The sequence below is a fragment of the Mustela erminea genome, chromosome 8 (assembly GCF_009829155.1).
Source record: "Mustela erminea isolate mMusErm1 chromosome 8, mMusErm1.Pri, whole genome shotgun sequence".
In the NCBI taxonomy this organism is placed as follows: Eukaryota; Metazoa; Chordata; class Mammalia; order Carnivora; family Mustelidae; genus Mustela; species Mustela erminea.
In genome coordinates this window covers 69,873,743-69,885,823 of record NC_045621.1, presented here as the reverse complement: position 1 = coordinate 69,885,823, position 12,081 = coordinate 69,873,743, and the positions used below count along the sequence as shown (strand labels likewise).

The 12,081-nt window shown below is 45.1% G+C and overlaps 2 protein-coding genes across 2 annotated transcripts in view; one reads left to right on the top strand and one right to left on the bottom strand.

Annotated features, from left to right (window-relative positions):
• Positions 1 to 324: 324 nt before the first annotated feature.
• LOC116597075 (collagen alpha-1(I) chain-like) lies at positions 325 to 2,787 on the bottom strand. Its single transcript, XM_032354337.1, has 2 exons — positions 1,919 to 2,787; positions 325 to 1,478 (listed from the first exon to the last, which is right to left on the bottom strand). Exons 1-2 carry the CDS (start codon positions 2,785 to 2,787, stop codon positions 1,313 to 1,315), a joined length of 1,035 nt encoding a protein of 344 aa, XP_032210228.1. The 3' UTR covers positions 325 to 1,312.
• The window catches only part of LOC116597796 (WAS/WASL-interacting protein family member 1), a 114,764-nt gene continuing 104,967 nt past the window's right edge, over positions 2,285 to 12,081 (top strand). The window contains exon 1 of the mRNA XM_032355990.1: positions 2,285 to 2,371. The gene's annotated coding sequence lies outside the window, so the exon portion shown is untranslated. The remainder of the gene's footprint in view (positions 2,372 to 12,081) is intronic.

The window sequence follows — 12,081 nt, the reverse complement described above, 5'->3', positions numbered from 1 at the left end:
GCATCATCTGAGAGGAAGAGTATATCTGTGATAGAATTTTAGGTTGTCTTTTTTTTTTTTTAATTATAAGGTTTTTAAAACTTTTTTCAGCTTCGGGGCGCCTGGGTGGCTCAGTGGGTTAAAGCCTCCGCCTTCGGCTCAGGTCGTGATACCAGAGTCCAGGGATAGAGCCCCACATCGGGCTCTCTGCTCAGCAGGGAGCCTGCTTCACCACCCGCCCCCCCCATCGCCTGCCTCTCTGCCTACCTGTGATCTCTGTCAAATAAATAAATAAAGTCTTAAAAAAAAAAAAACCTTTTCAGCTTCAAATTATCTAAAATTTATAATTAAGTTGCAAAAACAGTAAAAAATGTTTCCAGATACTCTTTACTCATCTTCCCCAAATGTTACCATTTTATATAACGGCAGCCCACTTACTGAAACTAGAAAACTACCATTAATAAAATATTATCCAGGTTTTGACTTTATTGAGAGAAGTGTTGGGGTCTGAGGAGAGAGAGCCAGAGGCATTCTGTAGGACTGATCACTGATCTCATGCCTGATTTAAAACAGTGGACAAGTCAGCTTTCCATTTATTTAGGGCTTCCAATGATGAAATGATGGGAGGGGGCATGTATATTACCTTTCTAATTTCCTCTTGTGTATATGAATGCTAAAACTTATGTGGATTTTTCAAAGACATAAACTCGAGAGTTCTTTTCCAGCAAGTATTTGATTCCTTAGAAGGTCCAAGGAACTCTACTGAACTTTGGGGAATCAAAGATCCGACCCTGTTCTGCCTGCGTGACACTACGCCCCACATCTTCAGAGGGATTATCACATTTAATCTTTACAACAATCCTAGAAGATAAGATCTGCTGTTATGTCTGCCTGACTGAAGCAAAAAATAAGGCTCAGAGACCCAACCAGCAAGGAGACCAGGCAGCTCCTCACCTTAACTTCCGCACCAAACTCTGGTGAGTGCTAGTGAAATGTTCTCAAGTCTGGAATAATATGTTGCTATATGAAATCACTTGTCCTTTTTTTTATATAAAACATAACATGGACGTACTACCATAGAAATGGCTTAAAAAGAAGAGCAACTATATAACAAACCTTAAAAAGATGGGTACATTTAGGAACAAAGTTTGTCAAGAGGAAGGGTTTACATCACACTTAACCTTTTTCCAGAAGTGCTGTTGTCCCTGTACCTCAGGATACAAATGTGCACAAGGGAATGGTATAGGCAGAGACGGCTTCAAGTCATGGGTGAACAATCTCCTCAGCCTAGAACATCAATACTCCAGCGCCCACATTCCCACCCTTTCTGCTTTTATTCAAAGGGATAGACAGCCTTGGAATTCCAGCATATGATTAAGTGGTGATTGCCCTGATCATACCTTGTTGTCGTTTTCAAACGCACACGTTCTAGTATCTGTGTTGTCCTGGTGAGTGTTAACTTTTCTTTAGGTCCTGGGGCTTTCAGAGCTGGTCCGAGCCTGGTAATAAGAGTTAGCTTTGGCAAAGAAGTAGAACCTTCCCTTTCTCCAAATGTTTGCTGCGATCCTGCGGTATCTGAGGACGTGGGAGGCTGACAGATCCATCCCCACTAGAGGCAAGAACTACTCAAAGAACCCCGCCCGTTTTGTGGGGAGGAATGGCATCTCCCCGCGGGAAGGGCGGCCCCGTCGTCCCCACACAGTGGACGGGGGAGACAGACGCACATGCACGTGGGCTTCTGGGGGTTCCACTCCATCTTGAAGTTCATTTTTTAAATGAATTTGAACTTTAAGGTGTCTCAAAGCTCGACCCCCTCTTTTGAGAAAAGGGGCGAGAGCGATGGGGAAAGGCTTTCCCTCGGGTGAGGGGAGGAGGCGCCCCAGCGGCGGCAAGCGGCCGAGGATGCGGCGTCTGGGGAAGGGCCCTCGGGGGTACACACCGTCCAGATCCCGCTCGTCTGCAGACGCTCGTCCCGGACCCCACGGCCGCGTGCTTCACCGCGCAGGGGCGGGCACGGAGGAACCCACGAGCCCCGGCCTCCCCGCTCTGCACTCTCGCCACGCGGCTCTGGGGGACCCGAGGCGGCGGGGCGCAGAGCCTCGCAGGCGGGCAGGCGGGGCGGGCGCGGCGCCCGGAGGAGAGGGCGAAGGGCCGGCGGCGGCCTCGCGGCGCATCCACATGTGGCGGGGCCGCAGGGGCGGGGTGGGTGGGGGGGACGGGGAGCCGAGGGGGAGGGTTTACATCTCCGCGAAGTTCCCGGATGGTCGCAGCCTCCCGGCGCTGAGCGCTTTTCCTGCCCGGCAGGCTCAGCCCTGCAGACCCGGGAGAAGTTTCCCAGAAAAAAATGCCCGGCGCGCCGCGGGGCCCTGGAGCCGCCCGGAGCCGCTGCGCGGTAAGGGACGCGCCGCCACCGCCGCCTCGGACCGACCGGGGCCCCGGGGGCTCGGGGCGGCGCCCGGGGAGACCCCCGCGGCCGCCGGGGACGCCGGGGAGGGGCAGGGCTGGACGGCGGGGTGGGGAGCGCCGCGCGGCAGCGGGCGGGGGCGTCCGGGGACGTCGGGGCTGCGTCGGCGGCGGGCGGTGGGCGCGGGCGCGCGGCCTCGGGAGGGGCGGAGTGGGGAGGAAGGGGCCGCGGACTGCTGGGCTCCGGGCTCGGCCGCCTCCCGCCTGGGCTCCGGCGACCCCGGGGCAGCCCGCGGGACCCGTTGCCGCCGTAGTTCCCCAGGCAGGGGCTGAGTTGGTATGTGCTGGAGCCGCATCTACGCCCCCCGGCTCGGGGTGCTTTTGGGCATCCCCGGGCCAGTTCATGCCCAGGAGCCGCCTCGCCTTCTTCGCCGGAGGAATCGATCCCCATCCCGTGACTAGGCTCCCGCCTGCAGACTGAGGCTGCTCTGTGGTCGGTGTAGACGCGCGCGTTAGATGTGGTCATTGACTTTACAGGCACTTCCAACCCCTGTCAGCGCTCCCCGCCAACCCCGGGGCCTTTCCCGAACTTTCCGGGCAGCCTCATTTCAGCCTCATTCCCACTACCTTTTTCTACTAACACATTTTTCTTTCCAAAAAATAACTGTTGAAGAAAGTTGCAAGCGTAAAAGAAACCAGTTGACCCAGTCGAGGCGACCCAAATCTTCAACGGGTGCTTAGTTAGACTTTCAACTCTTGGAGAGTAACAAAGGGTGTGTCTGTGTCTCTAGTCTTCTGGTCCTGTGTTATCCCAGAGGAATATTCCCTCCTGGGCCCGGGCTCCTGGCCTTATCTCAGTTCTCCGGGAACCCTCTCAGGTTGTTAGCAGTGACTGGGTGGACTTAGTCCCTTTCTCTGAAAATTACGTGTCACTACTGTCCCCTGGATAGTTCCTGGATCCCACCCCCAGTCGCTGGCCCTGTATGGCTTCAGACTCCAGGCAGTGCAGCCGCGGAGCCCCGGGACACAGTCCCACCCTGGGTGGGTTTTCTTTTGCCAGTTTCCCCAGGCAATTTCAAAACAGTACTGTAGCTTCACTTTGAGTCATTGGCATATTTTTCCTCCTCAAAAATGCCTTTTCTTGTAACAGATAAAATAACTATAGCGACTACTGCCTTCCAGTGTTTTGTATCTTTACCTCTTTACCTGCTTGTCATCCCCATAAGGCTGTTTCTCAGGACCCAACCACTCCCCCGCCATCCTGCCCCTCCATCTGTAGGAGCCCATTACCTGTTATGGAAGTGTGCAGACAAGACTCTGCAGGTGTTATTAATCATTTTAGTCCCATCATCGTCTTGAGACCTACTCAACCCTGCCATCACTTTGGCTCCCTGGGAAGCTCTTCTGGGTTTGTGGGGCACGTGGGTGGCAGACTCTTGGTATTGGATCAGGTCTTGATCTGACCATCCTGAGGTCCTGAGTCCTCTGAGGGGTGCAGCCCTCTGAGGGGTTCCACACTGGGCATGGAGCCCATTTATTTTTTATTTTTTAAAAAAGATTTTATTTATTTATTTGACAGAGCTCACAAGTAGGCAGAGAGGCAGGCAGAGAGAAGGAAGCAGGCTCCCTGCTGAGCAGAGAGGCCCATGCGGGGCTCTATCCTAGAGCCCTGGGATCATGACCTGAGCGGAAGGCAGAGGCTTTAACCCTCTGAGCCACCCAGGTACCCCATGGAACCCATTTAAAAAACAAAATAATTGTTTTGGATTTGTGTGATGTAGAGCAAAGGGATTTATAAGCAAGTTAAGATCAAATTCTGGGACATTTACAATGAGATTACTTTGAACTAGAGAGATTCATGCCTTCCTCCATTTGTTCGTTCACTTCTTTTAAGACAATTAAGTCTCTAGCGGGCATTCAACCACTTTCTTGTGTCATTAGGCATATCATAGAACTTGAGACTCGTTTAGCTCACCCAAGAAATGGGGTTGACAACATTTGCTTTTTGTGCATCACATGGTATGAGGATCAGATGGGGTGATGGAGTTCAAAACAGCAAAAAGCACAGCACACAGCATCAGAGGGCTACCCAGACACCATGCAATGCGTAGCATCAGGATAAAAGACTGATAAAGAGCTGAAGGCCTGAGGGGGACGGTGGTGAATGAAGAGAATTTCGTCTGCTCGTATCTTTCAGATTGACTGTCTCAGGGGCGCTGGCCAGGGCTGAGCTTCCTTTTGTGGGAAGAGTTCATTCCTGAGTCTGGGTCACTGTCTGATATTTCAGGGTGTTCCTAACTATGGTTGTAATTTTAGAAAATAGATGGTTTCCGCAGAGTACACCAGGAGAACAAAACTAAAGAAAAGCACCTTTTATTTGTTACTATAATGCATTTGTCTTTAAGTATCTCGTATTCAGGATTCTATCTCCCAAAGCCATGGTCTTCCTTAAACCTGTGCTTCAATGAAGTCCACCAAATTCCTTTATGATTTCCATACAGAGGTCTCTGCCAGTGTGGCCCAGCAGTCCACAATTAGGCCAAGTGTTGGAAGGTTGGTAGGCGTGGCCTTGAGATTAGCCAGGACCCACATCTGTGCAGCAGGTCTCCACTGGACTCCAGCCAGATACTCTTTTGGGATGGAGGGTGCTTGCTAGAGGTCACTGCTGTGCCTGTGCTGTGGCAGAGTGGGAGGCATTGCTGAGAAAGAGATGGGAGTTTGCCTCCTGAAAGCTTACCTCCTGGTAGAGGTAGGACAGGTTTCAAACAGTGGAATGCAAGGCAGAATGTGGCAAAGAAGCTAAAAAAGATATAGATCAAATGCAAGGAATTTAGAGGAGAGTCAAATTACTTCCAGCTGGAGGGAGTCAGTCCTTCACTCATTTGTCCATTTAACAAATATTTATGAGGTGTGTACTAAGGGCCAGTGATAGGAGAAGAAATAGGCCTGTTCCCCTGGTTCTTCCTTCACTGCCTCAGTGAGGAACAGTTCCTGTTCCAGCTCCCTGTCGCAAGTGAATACTTTCTCCCTCAGCCTCACTGTATCACCCAGCCCAATATTTGGGTGGTTCCTCACCCCATAGGGATTACTGTCAGGTCAGAAGAATTCTGGCTCTTGAATACTTTGGAATATTTAAAAACTCTGGTCACACCAAAGCCGCCATATACCATCAGTTAGTCGAGTAATGCTGATCTGTTTCTGTACAGTTTGACTAATACTGAGGTCCACTGGTCCTTAGCCATGGGTATGACTAGAAGCTTGTAAAACCTTGATTCAGCAAATCTGTGTGAGCCCCAGAAATCTGTTATTTGAGACTGCCCCCCCCCCCCCAGGTAAGACTGATGAGCTACCAGGTGCAGAGTCCCCTACAGGTGAAAGCATGGGTCAGGGAGTTGGGCAGAGCTTGCTTCCCGTCCCATTTCTGTCTTTTGCAAGTTCTTTAACCTCTGTTTCTTGGTCTTTAAAATGAGAGTAACTGCCTCTTCCTACAGGCTTGTTGTGAGAGTCTGATGATGTCATGGGTGTGGATGACTTAGCGGATTACCCAGGACAGTGCTGCTGCTTGGTATTTGTGGGCCATTACTATTACTCTTAATCAGTGTTAGTATGTACAAAATACTGTTGTGTCTTTTCAAATGGACATGCAAGAAAAGCCTACATTTAGGAACAGCCTTTAGTAGAAATTAGCATAGGACGATCCCTCAGTGGTCTGTCCTTGAGTGTTTCACCCCAGTCACCACATGTATCCTCTTAACAGCGAGAGAAGGAGGACTCTCACAGAGAAGCATCTCAGCAATTGGGGGCGACCAGCCTGTGATCTGCTTACACAATCAGGCCTACTCCGCGGAAGGTATCAGGGCACATAAAGGGTAGAAAGGCAAAAACAAGACATACTATACCTTCTGCTGTGGCCCCTTGGCACCAGTAAGTGGCATTTGTGACAGTCATGGGGGCCATCACCAATGTGGGGGTGGCCAGTGGATGAGACTGCCTGCCCAGGCCAGGCTGCTTTGGTCACAGGCGTAACACAGGCGTAAGCGCATTCGGTGGGGGTGCCCCTGCTTTTGTGTTTTCCTGTGGCACAGGATCAGGAAACTGGGAAGCATGCTCGGCGTTACAGTCTTTAGATCAATCGTATACTTGCTGAGAAGTCAAAAGTAGGCTTTGCTAATACTCAGTAAAAGAGAAACTTAGCTAAAATAGACCGGAGACACAATTACCTACGATCTTCATCAGTTTAGAATCTTCAAGAAACATAGTTCATATTGTAAAAACATGTTGCTGTGGTGCTATAGAACATTTTAGCATTACTTACTGTAGATATATTTTTTTCTCTCCTGGCAAGGCATCTTTCCAGTGTATCACAGTTTCTTCTTTTTAATTTTCTTTTACCTCTTAGTTTTATTAAGGGAATCAAATTCTTCAAAGCTTTCTATAATCTGGCTTTTAAAAAAATCTCTCCTTCCTTTCTTCCTCTCCACCTTCTTTCCATTCTCCCTCCCTTTCCACTTGCTTTCTTTAATGTTACCGTTTACTACGTGTCATTTAAGTGAATCATTCAGTAGCTACACAACCCTGTGAGGTAGGTTCTGCTTAGATATGTAGAACCGGAGGCTGAGAGAAGTTGGGTAACCTGCCCAAGGTCACACAGCTAGTGACAGAGTGTGTATTCAGACCTGTGCCATTCTGATTCCAAACTGCACTTTTGATCCTTAACTTCAACTTCACTGATTAGATACGATGTTGCATGTGCTGGGTTCCAGCTTCACTATCCTATTCCATTCCCAGCTGTATGCTTTTGCATTGCCATTTCTTCTCCACACTGCCCCTTTTCTTCACCTAATGTTGAATCCCTCAACGTGGCCACAAATACTTGCTAAGAAGAAAAATAATCGACTTTGCGAGTGGTTAGTAAAAGGTGACTAAAAGGTGCAGGATACCAACCTCCCTGTAAACCACCACAGATTTCTTTTTTTTTTTTTTTTTTAAAGATTTTATTTATTTATTTGACAAAGAGAGATCACGAGTAGGCAGAGAGGCAGGCAGAGAGAGAGAGAGGAGGAAGCAGGCTCCTGCTGAGCAGAGAGCCCGATGCGGGACTCAATCCCAGGACCCTGAGATCATGACCTGAGCTGAAGGCAGCGGCTCAACCCACTGAGCCACCCAGGCGCCCCACAGATTTCTTTGTATTTGGAGAATAAATAGGTCTCTCAGATAAGAGGTGTCTGCAAGAGAAAGGAAATGGTTAATAAAATGGAAAATTTAGAGCCATCTAGTTTCCTGGGCCAGTGGAATCTATTACGACTTAAAAGTTTATTTTCTATTTTCTTACATAGGCAAAACATACTCCATTTAATATAGTTCTCTATAAGCTTACGTTATTTAAATATATATATTTTTTTCTTTCATGAGCAATACTTGATCACTTTAAGTATGTGTAATATGTACACCTTACCTAATTATAACAGCTAAACACAGTTGGTTATGTTTCTCCTATTCGTCTTCTACTTCCCACCCTCTACTTAACATATTTAAGACTGTGTTACATGGATATTGTTTGCATTTTCCTTGTTTTAACTTTTTGGTAATTCATGGACATACTATATTCTTATTTTTAATATTTTATTTTTACAAATCTCTACACCCAATGTGGGGCTCGAGCTCACAACTCTGAGATCAAGAATCGCACACTCTTCAGCCAAGCACCCCACTACTACTACATTCTTAACAGCTGCATAGCATTCTGCTGTAGCGAGATATATGTAACATGACTGGTGCATTATTGGTTGTCCATAGTCACCCATTAGAGTTTGTATTGCCAGTTCAATGACCATCAGCTCACCTGTTAGCTCTTGCTAATGATGCCCAAACAATCCATTGAGCCAAGTCAAAACAACCAGTCATTCACTGACAGAATAAATATAGTCATTTAGTTGGCATACACAGACCAAATGGGCAGTTGGTTAAATTTCTTGATTTTCGACCACTCGTATATCCCCAGCCCACTTCTGAAACCTTCCATGCATTTTTCTGTAGACAAATGCAGGAGAGTATGTCTGTGGACTGAAGCCATTTAGGCCTGAGAAGGACCAAGAGAGAAATCTGGCCACATCTTAGAGTGATGCAGTGTTGAAATGTTGAACGTGTTACCAAGTAATATTTCAGGAAACCCTCCCATCCCCCAAGCAGAACATATTTTTTTTTAAATTTATTTATTTATTTTCAGAAAAACAGTATTCATTATTTTTTCACCACACCCAGTGCTCCATGCTATCCGTGCCCTCTATAATACCCACCACCTGGTACCCAACCTCCCACCCCCCCCCGCCACTTCAGACCCTTCAGATTGTTTTTCAGAGTCCATAGTCTCTCATGATTCACCTCCCCTTCCAATTTACCCCAACTCCCTTCTCCTCTCTAACACCCCTTGTCCTCCATGATATTTGTTATGCTCCCCAAATAAGTGAAACCATATGATAATTGACTCTCTCTGCTTGACTTATTTCACTCAGCATAATCTCTTCCAGTCCCGTCCATGTTGCTGCAAAAGTTGGGTATTCATCCTTTCTGATGGAGGCATAATACTCCATAGTGTTTATGGACCACATCTTCCTTATCCATTCGTCCGTTGAAGGGCATCTTGGTTCTTTCCATAGTTTGGCGACCGTGGCCATTGCTGCTATAAACATTGGGGTACAGATGGCCCTTCTTTTCACGACATCTGTATCTTTGGGGTCAATACCCAGGAGTGCAATTGCAGGGTCATAGGGAAGTTCTATTTTTAATCAGAATAGATTTTGAAAGTAGAGAACCTTCAGACCTTGGAGAAGATCTTAAGAAAACATGTACCCTAGCTATTTTTTCTCTGAAAATGTAAACAGTGAGATCAGTGTCTTAACCACAGTAGTCTTGTGTTATGGGGATGGATATTTAGATAATGGAGACAGTCAGATCAGCCTGAGATAGAAGAGGGTAAAATGGGCCCCTGTCATAAGCAGCACGTGTACGTGCTGAGGGAGGGACTTTCAGGAAGGACCCTGGTGATGCATTTGAGAGAGAAAGGGGTGGGGAGGGAGAATGAGAGAGGACTAGGCCTTATGCTTTCCCAGATCCCAGAAGGCAGGCTGAGGGACATTAAGAGATTTCAGCTGGTACTGAAATTTCTTTTTGGAGAGCCTTGAAAAAGGCAAAGTAGTTGAAGGCTTCTTAATACTTTTTTAAAAAGTAGTATAGCAATTTACTTTAAGCAGTGCCTATTCTTATGTACCAGAGCCAGAATTTACCATGCATGGGTCAAGAAATAACCCAAAGCATTGGTTTAAAAATCAGTAAAATTGGTTTTGTGAGTAAAACTTCACCCTGTTCTTTTCCTTAGAGTTTTAGCACTGTTAAAAAAAATAAAATAAAATAACAAAAAACCCCTCACGTTTTATTTGAGATAGATTCAGAAATTAGATTATTGTTAAAATTGAGGCAAATCTTGAGTGATGTTTTATAGGATATTGGAGTTAGAACCTCATTAATTAAACATCTTTCCCCCTTAATTTTCTCTTTTTTGATGAGGAACTGGGAGAAGTAAAGGGAAAACATTCTCAGTTGGTTAAAGGACCATATGATTGCCATTATGGTATTACTTTAACCACAAAATTCTTTTCTGTATAGAAGTTCTGTATGTATCATCTCTACTTTGCTGTGGTGAAACAATATGTCTCCTAGAGTTAAGAAGAACCACCGGACCAAATGTTCAGTCTTTGTAATTCAGTCTTTGCTTCTTTGTTTTTGTCGAAAATGTGACTCTGTCACTTTTTAATAATTAAATTGCAGTTTTCATTTTGTTCAGATTATAAGAGTATTATGTGGTTGCTATAAAGAAGACAAAAAAGGTAGAGGTATATAAAGAGAAAGTTAATTTTTCTCTTACTGCTCTCGAATTCCAACTCCTCAAGGTCATCAATATTCTCAGTTCAGGACTGGCCCTTCCTCAACTTTCCTTTTGCTTATGTAACTATACACAAATACAAATGCCCATTTTTTTCCTATTAAAAAGAGAAACATACACATTAGGCCATAAGATTTTTTTTGAAATGCAGTTGACATACAACATTGAGTAAGAGTTAGGATACGATGTGCTGATTTGATACAATTGTGTCTTGTAATATGATGACCACCATAGCTGTAACACCTCCACCATGTTACACTATCAATTCTCTTTTATGGCAAGAACATTTAAGATTTCAAGTATATAATTTCAGGTACTATAATTCCACTATTGTTAACTGTAATCACAAAGCTATACATTAGATGCCCAGAACTTACTCACCTGATTGTAAGTTTGTACCCTTTGACCATCATCTCCCCATTTCCGCCACCCCCAGCTCCTGGTAACAAGCACTCTGCTCCCTGTTACTACAAGTTTGGTTTTTTTAGATTCCACATATAAGCAAGATCACAACAACATTTGTCTTTCTTAGTCTGACTTATTTAATTTAGCGTAATACTCTCAAGGTCCATCCTTATTGTCACAAATGGTAGGATGTCCTTTTTCTTGGCTGAATAATAAATCCTCCATTGTGTGTATACACCACATTGTGATCCATTCACCTGCCAATGGACAAGTAGCTTGTTTCTATAGCTTGACAATTGTGCATAATGCTGCCGGGAACATGGGGGTACAGCTATCTTGTTGAGATCCATAGATCTTTTTTTTTTTTAAGATTTTATTTATTTATTTGACAGATAGAGATCGCAAGTAGGCAGAGAGGCAGGCAGAGAGAGAGGAGGAAGCAGGCTCCCTGCTGAGCCGAGAGCCCGATGTGGGGCTCTATCCCGGAACCCTGGGATCATGACCTGAGCCGAAGGCAGAGGCTTTAACCCACTGAGCCACCCAGGCGCCCCTCCATAGATCTTTTTAACATAACAAAATATCATAGACTTTCTCTCCAAATTAAAAAACCCATTTAAAAAAATTTTAAAAATTAAAAAAAATTAAAACTAGTAAACTCATTTGTATCATGGCCGCTTAATATTCCATAATTTAACCATTCAGGTTGTTTCAAGTTTTGTGCTACAGCAAGTTTTTCTCTAAACATCCATGTGCATTAATTTGAACATGTTAACATACAGAAGCTTTTATTTTTGTCTTTCAGAGTCCCCAAAGTGGTATTACTTTCCAAAAGTTGTAGTAAGTCAGTTTCACCAGCACTAGCTGAAAATATGTTTCCCCATATCCTTGCCAGCATAATTTATGTTAGAAGTATAAACTTTCTAATATCTTTTTCCGGTTTTGTTTCAAATGATTTCATTAGGGAGCACTTGTCACTATCTTTTCTTAAAAAAAAAACAAAAAACACATTCATTTGAATTATTCATGTCTGGTCTTTTCCTTCATTTTCCAAAGTGCATAAGATTTGTCTTCTAGAGCTAGAGGAGAAAAACTTGAGCCTAGGCTCGCTGAACTTAATCGTCCTGTATTGAAATGAAACGAAACACTTGATTTCTCTTTATAATAAAGTAAATACAGACTTCTCAGTCCCAATTTTCTCCTTCTAAAAGTATATTATTTAAGAAATTGTCTCGAGAAATATAAATATTTTACTAAAAATAGTAATTTCTAAAATACAGAGATGCAAAATGTTAAAGGCACTTTAAGCTTGCAAGGCTAACTGCGTTTCCCTCTCGAGTCCAGCAGTCTGAAGACAA